At 41.4% G+C, this 19,283-nt stretch overlaps 1 protein-coding gene and 1 pseudogene across 10 annotated transcripts in view; one reads left to right on the top strand and one right to left on the bottom strand.

Moving 5' to 3' along the window:
- The first annotated feature begins 10,011 nt into the window (after nucleotides 1–10,011).
- On the top strand, nucleotides 10,012–12,691 carry LOC137840077 (uncharacterized; annotated as a pseudogene).
- An 869-nt stretch (nucleotides 12,692–13,560) lies between these two features.
- The window catches only part of chl1a (cell adhesion molecule L1-like a), a 54,911-nt gene continuing 49,188 nt past the window's right edge, over nucleotides 13,561–19,283 (bottom strand). For 8 of the 10 annotated variants that reach the window (XM_049755402.2, XM_049755401.2, XM_049755404.2 and 5 more), the window contains one exon: nucleotides 13,561–14,000. In XM_049755402.2, coding sequence (XP_049611359.1) covers nucleotides 13,790–14,000 — 211 coding nt within the window. In that variant the 3' untranslated portion in view covers nucleotides 13,561–13,789. The remainder of the gene's footprint in view (nucleotides 14,001–19,283) is intronic. The other 2 variants (XM_049755408.2, XM_049755409.2) reach the window with 1 other exon arrangement.

Raw genomic sequence — 19,283 nt, 5'->3', positions numbered from 1 at the left:
TCCACAGTAGTCCCAAATTAACATCAGAGGTAGTTACCATTTTTTACCATTCTGCAATCATCAATCCCAGTATGAACAACCTTTTTGGAAAAAATGACATTTTTAATGCCAAATATTTTGTTTTTGTTAACCACTGCCATCCATCCATTTTCTCTGCAGCTTTCCCCTCTCAGGGTGGCAGGGAATTTGCCTATCCCAGCTGACTTTGCCTGACCTTGCGCTGTCTTGTTGCCAGTCACTTGCAGAGCACATACAGGAATGGAATAAAATGTATTGTCATACCTCATGCAAGAGTACAGCGCAACGAAAATCTATTGAAATAATTAAAACTACATGTACATTTTTAGAATGCAGAAGGAAGGGAAAACACGGACACTCAACACGCACAAAAGGCCTGTGCAAAAAACACCTTGAAAGGCATATTTGCTGAAGACTCCTCTCCACAGCCACTCTGATCTTCAGAGTAGCTCTTGCTTTGACATGTAGATTTTTTAAGTACATAGATTGATTGATAAACGTTGCCTCAGCGACAGAACATAAATTTAGTAGAGTTTTTGCTCTGGCGAAGACTGAGAAATCTGAAACCTGTTAGTTGCAGTGTTCTATGTTCTTGTTTATACTTCTCATACATTATAGGCTTGATATTTCAAATTAAATTTCCCTGATTTTGATGCTCTACAATGTAAGCGCAAATAGAAGAATAAACACAATGCCGTTTTTTGCTGTGACATTTGCTGAATGCTTATTAGAAAATATTTCACGCACTCAAACTATCATTTGATAAAAGAATTGCTGGTGAGTACACAAACAAATGGAAGTCATTTGTCATCAAGTTTAGGATGCCATTTTTCACACAGACTTTAAGAAGATGAACTTTTTTAGTATGGATTTTGTCGAGTGCCCCACTGTTGCTCTGACAACTCTGGGCTGTAGGAAGAAGTGTGAGAATTATTCACCACCCACACATAACTTAGATGTCTCTTATCCAATCCTGCTTGCAGTAATTCTCTTCAAATCAATCTTTGACCTGAAAGAGGCTAGACAGTATCCCTAAAACACTCTCATATCAGGTTCAGTGCTTTTTGTAACTAAGTAACTTATCAATTGAAGCACAAGCAAGTGAACATCCCTCTGTCCACTTTGTCTTGCACCATGTCTTCACTAAAGCTGTTCTCTGACATTGGCAGCCTGACTTTGTAATTATATTACCAATGTATGTCTCATTAGCTTCTGACATGGTTGAGTGTTCCTGCCTCATCTGCACACATGCATGTACGTATGCACACACACACTTGCACGCACAAACGTAAATGCTTGCTGGCATTTTAAAATGTCTGGGCTTGCATGTAAAGCAGTTTAGCGTGGAAATAATAGCCTTCTAAAAGGATTCTGTGTATGCAGAGTCGTCCTGTTACATTTGCATTTGAGTGAGACAAATTCAATTTGAGCAGAAGGTGAGTGGTGTCCTTTGTTTTGGTGACAGAGAAATGATACAAACAGGGGAGGTGGACCCATGGGACGTCTTGTCGGTCGGGGGTGCTCTTTCAATTATGTTGGTGCCAAGCTTAACATTTCTGAGCACTCAATGAGTTATACAATGTACAACAAAAGTCATACCGTAATTTCCGGACTATAAGTCGCGGTTTTTTTCATAGTTTGGATGGGGGGGCGACTTATACTCAAGAGCGACTTATATATGTTTTTTTTTCACAAATTTTTACTTGATCATTAAGACATCACTTACAAGTATAGTTGACCACTTCCCATGTTATTTTTAGTATAGTTGATCACTTCACATGCTTTTATTTCTTTATCTTGAACATATTCAAAACATAAAAAATAGAGAAAACATCAAATAAAGCAATTAACACTTTAAAGCACCATATCCAAGTCCACTGTCTGCTGTATGTACACTTGCTCCATTTTTGCTCCTCTTATATTTATTATTATTATTTATTATTATTTGTTTATTTATCATTTATTCAATACTCTTATTTATTCATTGTTAGTGCCTTCTTGGTTTTTTTTGTGTTGCTTGTATGCATATGTGTACTATCTCACCGAGGGATAGAGGAAATGTAATTTCAATCTCTTTGTGTGTCTTAGTATATAAAAAAAATATATCGACGATAAAGCAGACTTTGACTTTGATAAAACAACCAAAAAAAATTATATTTTCAGACGAAACTGGATGAGGGCGCTCTAAATTTTACCGTTGGCCGTGACTCATCAACTGGGTGGGCTTAAGAAAAATGGCACCAAAAAGAAACTCATATTTTGCAGGTTACAAACTTCAAGTTGTAAAATATGCAGCTGAAAACAGTAATCGAGCAGCAGAAAGAAAGTTTGGAGAACCGTGATGTACCAATGGATTACTATTTCAAGTGACGTCAGTAGCGCGGCGCGCCGGTTGTTTACATACAAACGTGCCCACACAAGGACGACCGGCATCATTAGCGGTGATCATTTCTAAGTGACACGGAGGACAAAGAGTTTGAAGGAATTAAGGATTTGGAGTGACATAGAAGGTTTGAAAAACTATTATGGCTTTTACGCACGCCCGGTCTCTACTGAGTCGGGGGCCGACGATCGGCCGAGTGGTTGTCCGCGAACGGTGCGCGGGGCTCGGACATGGCCATTACGCACGCCCGGTCTGTCTGGAAGTCCACGCCGCCACACGCTTGGAAGTTTGTTTTGTTTAATAAAGAGCCGTTTACCAAACCTACGTCTATCCTTGTACTTTGTTAATGCTACAATATAGTTATATAGTAGATCTGTGGAATAAAGACGAGGGTGACGTCAGGGCGCACGCGCGGCGATGTTGACAAAGGACGAGGAATTTGATCGATGGATTTAATGGAATTAAAGTGCACGGATGGTTTGATAATATTATTGGCTTGTATTATAGTTATTTAAAATATAGTTTATCTATCGTTATATGAGCCTGTGGAATATTTTGAAGCGCAAGCGCCCTCAGCCGTGCGCACCCATTGTTGACAAAGATCGATCGATGGATTTAATGAATTGGAGTGACACCGATGGTTTTATAAACATGTTATTCATGTAATAGTTGTCCTTAATCACTCTATATGTTACGTCAGGCCCGTTCTCAGCTCTTTGTTTGTGTTTGTCAAGTTAGCATACCTATCGTTTAGCCTGTTGTTGCTATTTAATGAATTGGAGTGACACCGATGGTTTTATAAACATGTTATTCATGTAATAGTTGTCCTTAATCACTCTATATGTTACGTCAGGCCCGTTCTCAGCTCTTTCTTTGAGTTTGTCACGTTAGCATACCTATCGTTTAGCCTGTTGTTGCTATTTAATGAATTGGAGTGACACTGATGGTTTTATAAACATGTTATTCATGTAATAGTTGTCCTTAATCACTCTATATGTTACGTCAGGCCCGTTCTCAGCTCTTTGTTTGTGTTTGTCACGTTAGCATACCTATCGTTTAGCCTGTTGTTGCTATCGTTTAGCCTGTTGTTGCTCGTTCATGACTGTTTTTGGTGTGGGATTTTGTCGAATAAATTGCCCCCAAAATGCGACTTATACTCCGGAGCGATTTATATATGTTTTTTTTCACTTTTTGGGGCATTTTATGGCTGGTGCGACTTATACTCCGGAGCGACTTATAGTCCGGAAAATACGGTAATTGAGTTTAGGTAAGACTTGTTAAAATATAGACTTTTATTCCCCATGTGTAAAAGATAAAAGTTAAAATATATTTCTTTCTGAGGCATGAAACAAATGATCATAATTCTTTTTAACAAATGTACCTGTAATCTGATTGTGTGTGTGTTTTTATTTTAATTTGTAACTGATATAAATGACATGCATATCATGTGGTGTGTTCTGAAGGAATGGGGTCGAAATACAAAAAGTCCTGCCTAGCTACAAAAACAGATATGCTCAAACCTCATTGAATGAAGTACATAAGCAGACAAGTATATTCACATATTAAATCAATAAAAGAAACTTTTAAAGCATATAATTATACCTACACACCAAATTAATAAAGAAGACATAACTAGACCTTTTTGATAGGGGGTAATGACAAATGTTTTTATAACTTTATGATCTGATATGTATTTCTGAGCACTTTGAAATAACAAATGTTTTTTGATATATTGCCTGAATAGCTTAACGACCCTTAAGGAACTGTTTAATGCATGCCTGATGATTTTCTAAATCATGGACACTGCCAAAGTCGTCTAAAAATGTTCAGTTCTTGATTATATCTTATGTTTTGACTAATGCTAGACGCCAGTTTTTGATTACAACTGAACGTTCTGGACAGAGGGAAATATTTTGCCTAACAAAGAAAAGATATGGTTGGAAGCATGATTAAACTAACAATATGATGATGTAAGCAAGTCCATGGAGTATCAAAAGAACAAACAAACAAAAACATGGGAAGTGGTGAGTACAAACTTTGCATAGTCAGGGAACATTAATAAATTGATGGTGCCACAGCCAAAAGCTCACATAATTCCATACCAAATGACAAAATTGAAAGAATGATGAATGGGCGATGTGCGACAGTGGGCGAAGTGGATATATGTGCAAGAATGGTTTACAGGAAGGACGCTTGGAGATAAAACCGGTAGAAGTGCCAGAGGAAGAGCGGTAGGAGAAAAACAACCAAGAACCCGGCCAAAGGTGATCGCCAAGCCCGAAAGACGGGATGGAAAACAACAGCCCCCATTCACACCGAATCGCCCTAACCCTAACCCATCCCTACGGAACCAGCTCTCACCAAACCAGCACCCACTCCCATGGAATCAAACTCTCCTGCAAACTTGCCACACCCCCTGACTCATGACCCATCAAACTCGACCCACACTGGCATGTGCAACTGAATATAACGTTGCCTTTTTTCTGAGTGGAGACTTTCTGCTCTTGAGCGTTGTCGCCTAAAAAAGGCCCAGCGCTGTATTGTACTTTCCTGAAAACAGAGTTTTCTTAACAAGAATTGTGATTGAACTCAACCAACCTGTGTAAGTCTAAATTTTGTTTCGGTGTCTTAGCCTTTTCCTAAAACTGAAGAAATAAAACGAGCACGCGGTGAGTAGATTGGATAACAGGTGATTGATTGGCTATGGCTTTTCCCGTGAGGCGCGGATAGCGCGCTTCCCAAATTGTGGACCAAAAATCCAACAGTTCTTTCACTTTCTTTTTCAAGTCTTGGTGTTTGTTTTTATAGGTTTTATATTTTATATATATTACAATATTAAATTGTCTTTTTTTTCCCCAGTTCTTTGAACCAACTTTGAAAAAAGGCCTTGGTTCTTAGAACGCAATAACTCAGACCTTCCTCTTTTTCATTTTTGCAGTTCATTGCAAGGTTAATTAGAGGGTGATTCGCTTGATAACCTTAAACAAAGAAAACATTGCATTATTTTAAGTTTAACTAAATTCAGCAGTTGCATACATATACCAGGAAAATATGAATTATAAGTAACTAAGTAAAATTAAATAAGCAACTTAGTTGAATATTTAAACATAAGCATATGCCAAACATAAACATCCACTTTGCCTTTGTGAATCCTTCAAATTGATTGAGCCACTCAAAGTTCAGATAAACACAGCTTGTAGCTCAAACCAAACATTTCAAACAAAACAAGCATCAACCATATTTAGAACTATAGAATCCTACCAGTTGTGTGTGACCAGGAACTGTGGAGTCTCTTTGGGGTTTTTATCTTTGCTTTCTCTGTTTAAGCTTTTTTTCTTTTCTTTCACTAACAGGCCTTCCCCTTGTTTGTTCCCCCAGCTCACATGCTGGTTTGTAGGCAATATAGCCGCCCCTGGAATTGACAGGGAATTTGGTGACTGTTTTTCTCTACCCCCTGCAGATCTGGAGGGGGATTAGCGGATATTTTGACCGAATGATCCCTGCCGCTGTCAGTTGACGTGACAAACAATGTTAATTAGTAGGAGTTCTAAAACACTACCATGACTAAAATATAATAGAATAGAAAGTGCCATTTTGACATGAGTCTTTCCAGCTATGTCAGTATAACTGCTATGAAAAGGGTAATTAAAACAAGAAAACTGCTGTCAAGTCAAATTTATTTATTTGGATCTTAATTACAGAAACCTCTCAAAGGGCTTTACATGCCCACAGTTGACAAATCTCAACGACATCCCCTGATCTTAATCCCCAGGAAATCAAGAAAAAACTCCAAAAACACCAACCTGGAAAAAATGTCAACCCTTGAGAACCCAGATGGGAGGATCCCCGTTCCAGGACCGATAGGCTACAATTGATGCAGAGTGGGCAGCATTTAATACATAAGGCAATACAAAACTATTAAATAAAGTAGTGTAAAAGTCCATTTAATCAGACGAAGTGCTGCAAAAAGATGACTTTAGTGAAGTGGGTCCTGGTTCACTTGGTCAATTTACCAGTCATTACAGTAACGCCTGCGATGAGATGTCCACCTCATATCTTGTTTTCGTCAGTTGGTGAAAAATCAAGATTAGACACAAAAATGGGAACATCAGATATATATCAAACTTTACAACATTATTGCTGCCTTTACCTATAAAATACCTCAATGTGGGAACATCACAGTTACATGTTTCTCTGAAACGGAGTAGAAGACCTCACTAAAGAGCGACACCCTTACTTTTTTGTCTTCTTTTTTGAAAAGCCCACATTGTCTGAAAACAGCTGTAGGCAAGTAAAAGTCATTCAGAGTCTAAAATAAAACACTACCATTTCGATTCGCTGTCAAGGTCACCTGGTTTCAGTCTGACCTCCTTTTCTTTATCTCCAAGTGTAGTCAAAGCTGTAAAGAGCAGAACATGAAATAACATTAAGTGCTCAACTCCTGCCGCCATCCTTTACTCCTTTTACTGGTGGGACTGTTGAAAGTGTGCCTTTGAAGCCATTCCCTCACAAGATTGTTGGTCCATTTCAAAAAACAGAGCGATGACGTTGCCATAACTCCTCATAGTGTGGCTTTTGCTTCCTGGTTCTTCACCAGGTGCATATGAGAGCACCTCTGCAAACACCTGTCACACACACACTTACCCTTGCGGTGAACCCGACCGCGTGCATTATGGATGAGACCTTCATGTATGTGACGCTCACTCGCCATCTTCTTCCCCGGACAGACCTATTCTGAACTGACATTTTGCCAAAGTTGCATTTGTGCGCACGTGTGAGGTGGAATGTTTAAAGCCATTGAGTGCTTTCTGCCCATGGGTGCAAGGGAATACATGTTATCGATTTCCTCCCACCAGGCAATTTCCAAGGCACTTAGCCTAAATATCGGTACTGATCAAATTGACTGAAAAAGAGGGGGTTATCTGCTTTTAACCAAGATCAATGGTTTTGTATGTGAAGACAGGCAGCGGCATGGCATGGATTGCCAGTACCCAAGGCGAGTCACGCTATTTGTGCTACCCCTCACCCCACAACCATAACAGAGCACACATTCAGTCATTAGTCACGTCTCAATCAGCACATTCGATGTAAAACAGCAAATATAATCATGGTATCTAAAGGTATACGAAATTAAGTCTTTTAAAAGCATTTGTTTATGGCTACATCTTTTAAATTGGGGAATTTGTAGTTTTAAGACTGCCATCCGTCTGCCCATCCATCCGTCCATCCGTCCGTCCGTCCGTCCGTCCGTCCATCCATCCATCCATCCATCCATCCATCCATCCATCCATCCATCCATCCATCCATTTTTATGGAGCACCATTAGTTGGAACTCAAACAGGTACTACTACTAGTACTCCCATCACTATTACTACGATTACAGTCATAGAACAACTGCTATTATTAATACAGATGTCAGTTAAAGCTAAGCTACAGCTAAACTATAAACCTGTATAACCACCACCCTGACTCCCCCATACTGCCCTACCGTATGCAACAATGCATCAATCAAAATAGTTAACATTGTGACCCAAGATCCTGCACATCCTCGCATAAAAAGGCACTTTAGTGTGACCCTGATGGCAGCTTTGACCGATGTAATGGTTTATTGTTGTTCTGATGTTTTAGCATTTGGTGGAGAGAAAGCAATTTTGAAACGTATGAGGGCATCATCCCTAACAATACCGGGATTGTCACTTTAAATGACCTTTATCTTCACATGAGCCAGCAAGACTTTTACAGACTGCTTTATGCCAGGTCTGCTTTGGGTATTTTAAATCAGTAGACTATCGACAGACTTATAAAGCTGTGAGAGGCTGTTTGCTTAAGGTGGACACAGGAAACCTATCAACATGAGCACAAACGATTTTGCAGGCTTAATAACTCAACTCAAATCACACAAGCTCCAGTTGTGAATAATTTTTAAAATGATATTTGCAGACACTTTTCCCTTTTCGGTCAAATTCATTCTATATATTTAACAAAGAGCAACATTATTGTTTATTGTGTTGTGTTGTTTTTGTCATAATTTTTTTCTCAAATGCCGGTTGGACTGACATCTTGAGCCCCTTGTAGGTGCGACTGTATGGACTTTATGTAGCCTATGTATGTATGTACGTATGTACTTTTTGTATGATTGAGCACTGTGAACTCTGCTTAATGACATAAAAATGAAAAAAAAAAAAAGCATAAAATAGAAAAAAAGTGTTGCCTCGAGCCAGATGTAGCAGTCTAAACCAGAGGTGTCAAGTCCAGGTCCAAAAAATAAAAATCCTGCCACTGTCAGTAGATTCCAAGAATTTGTGGATATAACCAAACTGTGACAGTTTTTATAACTTTCTGGATCTGGATTTGACACCTCTGGTTAAGCAAATAACTTGGTTTGGTAATGTGTAGTTTCAGAACTGAAGTTGTTATAAGAATGGTACAGAAATGACAGTTAAATAATGTGAATGTGAATGTTTTGCATGGCTAGACGGGTTGTTAGTAAATCATCTGCCATCTTTGTTAGTTCGCTATTTTCTCTTATTGTTTTCGATTGCCGCATGTCATAATTGGTGTTATGGGAATGCTTCAGGAAAGATTGACACCTTCACAGCTACTTTCTTCCATAAGGCTGTTTGTTCTGGTGAGTTTAAAACAAAATATGCCGCACATCATGAGAGACGCCAAAAATAACAGCAACATCTCAACATAATTTTACGTAATTTTAGGTTCGTTTCACTCTTAAGTCCTGAACAACTAAGAAGAAGAGCATCAAGCCAATGAAATATTCAGTACTTTATTTCATTGGATTCATGTAAAGTATATCCTTGATTAATATTTGAGCGATATGCATTATGCATGCGGAGACCAAAGAGAGGTCAACGGTAGGGGAAAAAGGGATTCCTGAGTGTTTGACCCCTTGGAAGATAGCTCAGTCACTTGGTGCAAACAATTGACTGATTGCTTTAAAACCTTTTAAATTATAAGGTAAATTATAAGGTAAACAATAACAACAAAAAAGTCAATACCATCAATACATTTTCTCCTTAAAAATAATATAATTAGTTTCTTAACATGAAATTAAGGACCATTGGTAAATAACAAAGCCTTAACAAGACAAAACCTTTAGATAAAGTTACTTTAGCTGTTATCCGAGGGACTAATTCATTTGTTTGGTTCTCAATTTGGATTTCAATTTACATCGTGGCTCGGCTGTGTACCGCCATGACACACTGGGACTTGCCGTTTGCGCGGGTACAGTTGGGATCGACCAACTGCACCACCCACTCCACCAACATCACTACTTGGTCCACTGCTGCTTCCATGCATTTCACTGAACACCAACTTCTAGCTAACCAGCTACTAGCCACTTCTAGCATTTTATCTGGATTATTCCTAACTGCTGTCATGTCTCATCTCCTCCATGAACTATCACTTCTGCTACTCCGGGCTTCTATTCCACCAACTTCTCGCCCAATTGTCTACACTGCTGCTGATCTTCATCACCTCAACAATAATCACCGTCTCCCTGCTGCTGCTGCCTCAGCTGCCAGCAAGGCTGGGATCCTCCGCCGTCGCCGCTACAGCCACCGTAGCTCTGGACTCTTTTAACCGACATTTCCCTGATGGCTCACCCATCCCTTCTATCTGGACTACCTCTCCATAAGCAGTCCCTACCCATAACGGAATTGGACCTCAACCTCCCATCTATTTCATCCTTTGAATATCTCACCTTTTCCCTCCCCAACTCTACTACTGCTGTTCTCATCTACCGCCCCCCAAAGTCACATCCGTCTTTTCTTTCTGAACTCTCTGAACTCCTCACCATCGTATCCTCAGTTCCTTATCGCCTCCTACTCATCGGTGACTTCAACATCCACATTGACCAGCCAACTGCTCCACTGACGTCTGACTTCATCTCCCTTCTGGACTGCTTCCATCTTACCCAGCACATCAACTTCCCCACCCACACCAAAGGCCACACCCTGGATATAGTATGCTCATTCTTTCCACACACATCCAACCCCCGTCCTCTCACCTTTCCACTGTCAGATCATCTCTGCATCCTCTTCTCCGCCCCTCTACCCTCGCCTCATAATTCCACAAAACGCACCATCTCCTACCGCAACATCAAGACTGTAAACCCAATCACGCTTTGCCAGCTCTTATCCTCTGCCCTTCCCTCCGACCCCACTTCTTCCTCCCTTGATGACCTCCCCACCATGCTCAACAACATCTTTTCTGACTCCCTTGATTCCCTAGCCCCCTGGAAAACTTCCTCTGTTACATTCACTAACTCTGCCCCTTGGTGCACCGCGGAACGCCGCTCCATGAAACAAACTGGCCGTCAACTCGAACGCCTCCACAAAAGAACCTGCCTCACCGTCCATGCTGAAACCTACAAACAACACATCTTCTCCTATCGTGATGCTCTTCTTGCTGCCAAATCTGCTTACTTCTCATCTCTCATTAACAACACCAACCGGAACCCCCACATACTGTTCTCCACCGTCAACAAATTGCTCCAGCCACCGGCCACCAAGCCACTCTCCTATGTAACTCCTTCCTTGTCAACTTTAACAACAAAATCGCCCAAATCAACAGTTCTCTGACCGACACCATCAATAACTCCTCCTCCCTCACCTCCCCTGCTCTCCTGCCCCCCCTTCCTGACCTCCCGCCCTTCCCCTCTCTCACTGCCTTCTCCCTTGTCGACTCCTCCACCATCCTAGACATCATCACCACATCCAAGACAACCACCTGCTCTCTCGACCCCCTTCCAACGACCTTAACTAAGGCCTGCCTCCCTGTCCTCCTCCCTCACCTCACCACCCTTTTTAATCAGTCTCTATCCCTTGGCCACTTTCCCACTGTATATAAGCTTGCAGCCATCACCCCCGTCCTCAAAAAGACCACCTTGGACCCAATCAACCTCTCCAACTACCGCCCCATCTCCAACCTTTTATTCCTTTCCAAAACCCTTGAACGCATTGTCTCCACCCAACTCCATGCTCATCTCCAGTCCAACAACCTCTATGAACCCTTCCAGTCCGGATTTCGCCCACTTCACAGCACCGAAACAGCTCTTGTTAAAGTCACCAACGATCTCCTCATTTCTGCAGACTCTGGTGCCCTCAACATCCTACTACTACTCGACCTTAGCGCAGCCTTTGACACTGTAAACCATTCCATCCTCCTTCAAAGGCTGCGCCAACTAGGTGTTGAGGGCACTGCACTCGACTGGCTCACCTCCTATCTCGCCAACAGAAACCAGTTCATCTCTCTCTCCGGCCACACATCCATCCTCACACAGGAGGTCCCCCAAGTCTCAGTTCTTGGACCCCTCCTATTCATCTGTTACCTCTTTCCCCTTGGTAATGCCATCCGCAAACCCAATCTAGACTTCCACTGCTACACTGATGACACCCAGATCTATATACGCACCACACCAACCCAAAACCCTCCCCTCACCCACTTTGAAACCTGCATCTCTACAATGAAAACATGACTGACCCACAACGTTCTAAAACTTAACAGTGACAAAACAGAGCTCCTCCTCATAGGCACTAAATCCTCCCTTAATAAAACTGGATCCATCACACTCACCATTGACTCCTCAAACATCACTCCCTCCCCTCTGGCACGCAACCTTGGCGTTATTTTTGACCCTACACTGTCCTTCCACCCTCATGTTAGCTCAGTTGTTAAAACCTCCTACTTCCACTGCCGACACATCGCCAAAATCCGGCACTGCTTCTCTCTCCCTGCCGCTGAATCCCTCATTCACGCCTTCATCTCATCCCGGCTTGACTACTGCAACTCCCTTCTCACTGGAATCACTGTTCACTCACTCCATAGACTTCAACTAGTTCAAAACTCTGCTGCCCGCCTCCTTACCCACACCCGGTCCCATGAACACATCACTCCTGTTCTCCACTCTCTTCACTGGCTCCCCATTAAGAAGCGTATCATCTTCAAGATACTCCTCCTCACCTTCAAAGCCCTTCATCACCTGGTTCCCACTTACCTATCCGACCTCCTTGTCCCCTACTGCCCCAACTGTTCCCTCCGATCCTCCAATACTTCACGTCTGACAGTCCCAAAATCTAAACTCAAATCCTTCGGTGACAGAGCGTTCTCCTGCACATCACCCCGACTCTGGAACTCTCTCCCTCAGTCTGTCTGTGACTCACCCACACTCCCCATATTTAAGTCCCGTCTAAAAACGTACCTCTTCTCTCAAGCCTATGACCTCCCCTTCCCATAACTGGTTTCCTCTTCTTAATTATATCCCATTGTCTCTTCCCCTTCCCCTTCCCCTCCTGTATGTCTTTGCCTTGTTACCTGTAAGCGTCTTTGGGTTTTTGAAAAGCGCTATACAAATTTAATGAATTGTTATTAGTATGTATGCATTTGATTTGCGCACCCTATGAGATATTCAGCATTAAAAAATGTAATGTTTTGTGACATTTGTCTCAAATTATTAATACTCTGCTTTGCCCCACACTTTTTGAGCTTTAGCCAACTCCTTTGAAGCAGTACTAAGTGCAATAACTTTACTCTGTCTAATAGGAGTGATGTCAAGACACCGTTACGTACAAAAAGATGTATAAATATCCATATTGTTGATGTGGTATTTCTGTGTGGAAGTGACAAACCACTAATGAGTCAAATCCAACCTTTTACAACAAAGGTGAGCAGGAATGTACCATATATGTTGCTTACTTTTTGTTGCGATACTGCTGTAGACTTACAAATTTATGAAAAAATATTATAGAAGTAAACTATTTAAATCTTACATGTTTGCTCGTTGACGCTTTCTCTTGGTACTCCAACTTTCTGCGACATGCTGAAAATATACATTAGGTTAATTGAAATCCACTGCAATCGGAGTGTGAATATTGTTTTTTGTCCTTATGTGCTCTGTAATTGGTGTTATAGGCTCCAGCTCACTCGCAACCCCCAACAAGGTCAAGTGATGTAGAAAATGGGTGAATCGATGAACTAATTATATAACTTGGTACAGCATTTCTTAAATTGCAAAAAATGACGACAGAAGAATATTCTTAACCTAAAATATACGGGCCGGATATGATGGACTTTAATGTCTGCATTTGAATGTGTGTTGACTCTGAGCTCCATGTAAAAACACACAATGTATGAACAAGATGTAATTGATGGGTAAAAAAGTTTTTTAATTATCATAATAAAATGCTCAGTTCAATCATTCGGTTCATTGCCTTACAGTATGTACAAAAAAAACACTTGTCTTTACAGTCTCTTGGCAAGATTTGTTATAAAAGACATTTCTATTGCTTCAGATTTGAGCTATGTGCGCTATATATATATAAATGTAGCCAAATATAGAGAATTTCTTGTCAGAATTTGAAAGGAAGCTTGGCATTATGTAGTGACAGGGCCGAATCCATTGGCCTCGGTGACAGATCCTCCTTGTTTGTGTCCTGAATATTCCCCGATAAAGGAGCCGTCCTCGCTGAATTCCCCTCCACCGTCGGCGTAGTCAACCAGGCTGTCTCTGCTGACGCTGTCCCCGACCGCATCATCACCGTTCAGGGAACACAAGATGCCCCTCAGTGGCTTTTCATCACTGTCACTGGCATCAACAACAGACCGGGGTCAGTAGCGAATGCATATACAAAGACATCATAGAGCACACAACAAAGCGAGCTTCACGTACGACCTGCGGCGACTTCTTTACTCTATAAGCAAATACACAATGTCACACAGCAAAAACTGAAGCAAATCATGAGCAGAATATCAAATGTTTGGCCACAGAAACAACGGCCTCAACTCACAAGGCAAGTTCTTATGCTTTCAATGCACCAGTACGGGTTGCAGGCTGGGTGCAGATGCAGCGGGCTGCATGGCACAAGGGAGGCAGCGAGGGCTTGCTACAATCACTTCACTAATTGCTAATTGCCATGGCTCCAGGACCAAAGGCAATTTCAAATCTCTTTAGAACCCGTGATGGAAATTGCAAGAGTCTCGCTTATTCCAAACCCTGGAAAAACGAAAATGTGTGTGTGTGCGTGTGCGTGTGCGTGTGCGTGTGTGTGTGTGAGGAGGGTTGGTGTTGAAGGCTGAGATTGAGAAAGAGAGAGGAATAAGGAAGGGGTTGGCAGAGAGAAGTGGGGGCATATACAATTCCAGACAAACAGCCTGTCATTCCCGGAATTCCCAAGGGGTGCACACCAGGGCCGAGGAGATTAGATGCCAATTTAAGAGCAGGCAACCGGCCAAGTTGGCCGGTGTCTCACGACAAGACGGAAGGTCACCTCAAAACAGGAGATTTCTCCCTTGCTGTCCTGCTTTCTAATTCCCTAAACCACCGTCCTTTGATTTAGCATTCGCAACACAAAGCAGTTATGTGCAGAGGTGGCTGCGTCTTCTCTTGGGGAGGTGCAAGATGACTTTAAAGGAGGTGCAGTCTCTTAAGAAGAGGAATAGACTTAAACCTGCCTTCAGCACGTAACATTAAACGTAAAGTGCTTTTCTGATTCTGAAAAGCGCTACTTATTATTAACAGGCAAGATGCATTGGTTTTAAGTTCATGCAGTGAGATCGCACCCTCCACGAGAGCCAAAAATCAGGCTGATTTTAACATTCGAAACCAGCAGAATAATTAAATACTATGTTCGGAAAGTAATGCACAAAGTCACACTGTGCATGGTGCACAGTGGTGATTCCACATGAAATGATAATTAACAAAATGACGACTTGAAATCTCACAAAATGTGCTTTACACTGTTATTACCGTAATTCCGTAAATCCATTTTAAAGTAGACCACTAATGTGAAAGATTTGAAACATTTATGTCAAACACAAGGATTTCGAACAAATGTGAATTCATTCAAATCTACAAATGTGTTTTTTATTCCTATTTTTGGCAAAGTGCATTCAAAACAGAAAGCAGCTGCAATGATCTAACAGTCACATCAAGTACTTATAGAAAGAACTGTCCCTCGATATACGCCACACCTTTGTCCAACACATTTGGAGCACAAAGACGCACGTTACAATTTCAAAGGTCTCCTTCACGAGGACTTTTAATAAGCAGTCTTATCTTTCCTTTTCTATTCTATTCCATTAGGCAGTTTTACCATGCAGGCCACACGCGGTCCACATTTCAGCTCTTATCAAACCTCCTTTGGCTGATGATTGTTGTGCGGTGAAGATAAGTGTCTGCTATCGAAAAGTGGTGTAATGCCATGGACGCCGCTGCCTGCCCACCGTGACTTTGAATGCGCTGATAAACAAAAAAACAAAAAAAGGAGGTAAAAAAAGAAAGGCTCAATGCTTTTGTGTTGCGGCTCCTTCGGGATGTTCGCTCTAAGTTGGCCTCAGCTGGTCGAGCAACAAAGCTTTCCTGCGGCCCCCTCTCACAAGAAGCTGGATGATGGAGTGGAGCCACATCACCGGGCCCAGAGTAATTACTTTTGTCTGGCCATTGACCTGTACTGACTCGGTTTCAGGGTAGCACAGAAACATCAGATCCAAGGAGGAGGTTTCAGGTGTCTTATCCACAGGTTTGATTAAGTTTTAAAGTGTTTTCACACTTCAAGTCTTTTCAGACTGTCTTGGAAAACTCCATAGAATCAGTAAGCATTCTCTGACAAGTCAAATATGTGACTGATATTAGCAACATGCCCACAGCGGTTTGCTTTGCCCATGCATTGGAAACACAAAGATGCACTCCGGCTTCTTTCCATTGTGCACCTTTCCGGTTTGCTACAAGTGCAAGGTCAATATTGCGCCCTCTAAAGGTTACCTTATGCAATTGTTTTGCAGTCTAATGACATAAAAATAAATCATCCATCCACCAATCTTGTTCAGATTCTGTGAATGTTTCTAAACTTAACCAACCAGGCATTCTTGGAAGGATTATACTTATACTATACAAAAAGAGATCGAAAAAGTCTCAACGTGAAAACACGTTTAAGTGCACGCGCAAAAAACATAACCGTGAATGTGGTAAGCTAAATTTTTTTGGATGGCTCTGCTTAAAAAAAGTCAGGAAAGTAGCTGAAGGTAAAAGAAAAACAAAAAAATTGAATCACACCCCTGTCTGCTCTCATGGGTGGAAGCAGGCCCTGAGCCTTGACACCTGCTGTTCCTGCACTGGATAGCAGGGCAAAGCAGCAGTGGGCTGTCTCCTAAGAGAAATAGTCTGAGGCATAATTACCACTTGTCAGCTCTCCGGACACGTGGCAAAGCAGTGGGTGGCTTATTGCCTTCAGAGACTCAAAGGGCATAAGTGAGGCCCGGATCCAGCTTTAAAGCCAGGAAACAACATCATAGGCAGGCTAAAGGCACTCTGGGGGGATGGCAGTCAGAACAGCTTCATGAAACCAAGCATGAGAGGCATTCTAAACAGATAGGAGCAGTCTCACTTCTCCACTGAATTCCCAACACTCCCTCCAGCAATACACTGGAGTTGAGCAAATATTTATATATTCAAACCTTCAACATTTAAAAGAATACGCTGCCATCATTTATAATGACGAGTGTTTTTATGTGAACACTCAAATTCCTTAAAACAGTCATCAATGTGCAACGTAACCCATTTTCAAGTATTTACAGTGTGAAGTACACACTTGGAAACGATTTAATAAACGTGACAATAATGAGCATACCTTCAATGAATTTCTTTTTAGAATAACCCAAAGGGTTCAATGCATGCATGTTGTTGCCATATTTATTAATGCAATCCAATGACATCCACCAAACATATCAGCTGAGTGCTGAATCAAATTCATCAAAGTCACATGACACCTGTGCTACAACTTTGAACTGTCACCCAATTTAGAATATGAACCCCATAAAATGCTGACTATTGGAAGCTCTGTGGGTGTGTCAGAGGTGGCTGACGTGGACTTGGTCCTAATCCAATGTGGTCCCATTGCTTCACAGGGACTATTATTACAGATCAACAGTAGTTGGTGTCATACAATGACCTCCACCTGGGTGAAACCTCAGAGATGAAAACAATATCCAAAGCAAACCAAAGTGTGTTGGAGCCATATCAGCATGTGCACAGCAGTGAGTGAGTCGGAGCTATTGCCCAGCATCACTTTCATGCCTGCAACTTGCTGGGCTGCAACCTTCTTATCACATCTTGGAGGTACAGCGCATGAACAATTTGAAGACACCCAAGACAACACGTTTCTTCCTGTTGAATAATTGTACTGGCAGGCATCACAGGAATGCCATTGGCAGTCGGCATGCAACTGTGACTCACTATGTTCAGAATGGAAGAAGGCAGAAAGGGCTATTTTAGGTGATTTCTTTTGTTTGTGTACAAACAAAAACATCATTGTCACAAAAACAGCAAGCGGTGATCTCAAGAAAACCGGGATTCAATTGATTCTCCTTTCTTTCAGCATCACCCCGACAACAACAAAAAAAGCCACCGAACAATGACAGTCCAGAAAGTTATGAATTTAAGTTATGAAAAGTTTCATTTTTATGTAGAAGCATATTTTTTAAAGGACAATTGGCCTTTTAATTGTTACCTTTCAGTATAGCTTGTGTCACTGGGTGTCTATTCAGTGTGTAATTAAACCACCAAGATTTTCGCTTGCTGCATTTTCCTGCCAATGTGTTTATTCGCATTGCAAGTTCACGTAAAATGTGCTGTAATTCTTATTCTATTTGTATTTTGACTAAAGAACGTCATACTTTTTATAAAGACACCAGTGAACTGCTTTAAATTGTGGAAAAAAGCAAATCATTTGTTGTGCTTGATGCACACAGTGAGCCATTGTATACGATTGATTGATTGATTGATTGATTGATTGATTGATTGATTGATTGATTGATTGATTGATTGATTGATTGATTGATTGATTGATTAATTTTTGATTGATTCAATGAAGCCTCCACACAGCTAAATTGGCAGTGTTAATTTAACAACTACAGAGTTACCGTAATTTCCGGACTATAAGCCGCGACTTTTTTCCAAAATTTTGGACCCTGAGGCTTATAGTCAGGTGCGGCTTATATAAGATTTTTTCGTGATTTTTGTGATGACTTGATCACTTTTACTCTTAACACTATTATATGCAGTAAAAGCTATAAAACAAACTGACAAATAACTCGTTTTCAAATCAGACGAGTAAAAACTGGTCAAATATTAAATAAAAAAAGATATTATTAAAAGTGAAGACAATTTGCAATTCTAGTAATGACACACGAATTTGATGCACAATTTGTCTTCGCGGGCCACATAGAATGATGTGGCGGGCCGTATCTGGCCCCCGGGCCTTGAGTTTGACACCTGTGCTCTAAACCCTTTCTCTTACTCTGCCATGTCACTCAGAGATTACACAAAGCAGTGGCGCTGTTTGGACCATCTGCATTGTATTAAAACCCAATCAATCAGCATTTAAATTCAATTCTTCTGACATTTTGCTCACCAAAAACAAGTTGTAATGAATGTGAACTTTTAATGCATTTTATTCAGAAGGTTACTTTGAACCTTAAACGGCGGCGCGGCGTACTTATCGATTTTTACGGCCTCCGGCCTCCAGGAAGCAAGAGTGAGACAGGCGAAGAAGAGATAATGCGCCGAAGAAGACGCGCTAGTTTGTGTTTACATTTTGCGCATCACGCAGTACGCGATCAAGACGGACATTACTGAAAGGAAGCCTTTATACACAAACCGTCATCATGGGGGACAAAAGAAATGCATATGATGCCGCTTTTAAGCCAAAGGCAGTTGATGTTGATGACAGTATCTTGTGTCTACTCTGGAGCGTACTTATGGATTTTTACGGCCTCCGGTCTCCAGGGGGCGCTCTAGCAGGAAGCAAGAGCGAGACAGACAAAGAAGAGATAATGCGCCGAAGAAGACGTGCTAGTTTGTGTTTACATTTCG

Source organism: Syngnathus scovelli, chromosome 2 (assembly GCF_024217435.2).
Source record: "Syngnathus scovelli strain Florida chromosome 2, RoL_Ssco_1.2, whole genome shotgun sequence".
Lineage (NCBI taxonomy): Eukaryota > Metazoa > Chordata > Actinopteri > Syngnathiformes > Syngnathidae > Syngnathus > Syngnathus scovelli.
This window is presented reverse-complemented; position numbering and strand designations above follow the sequence as displayed.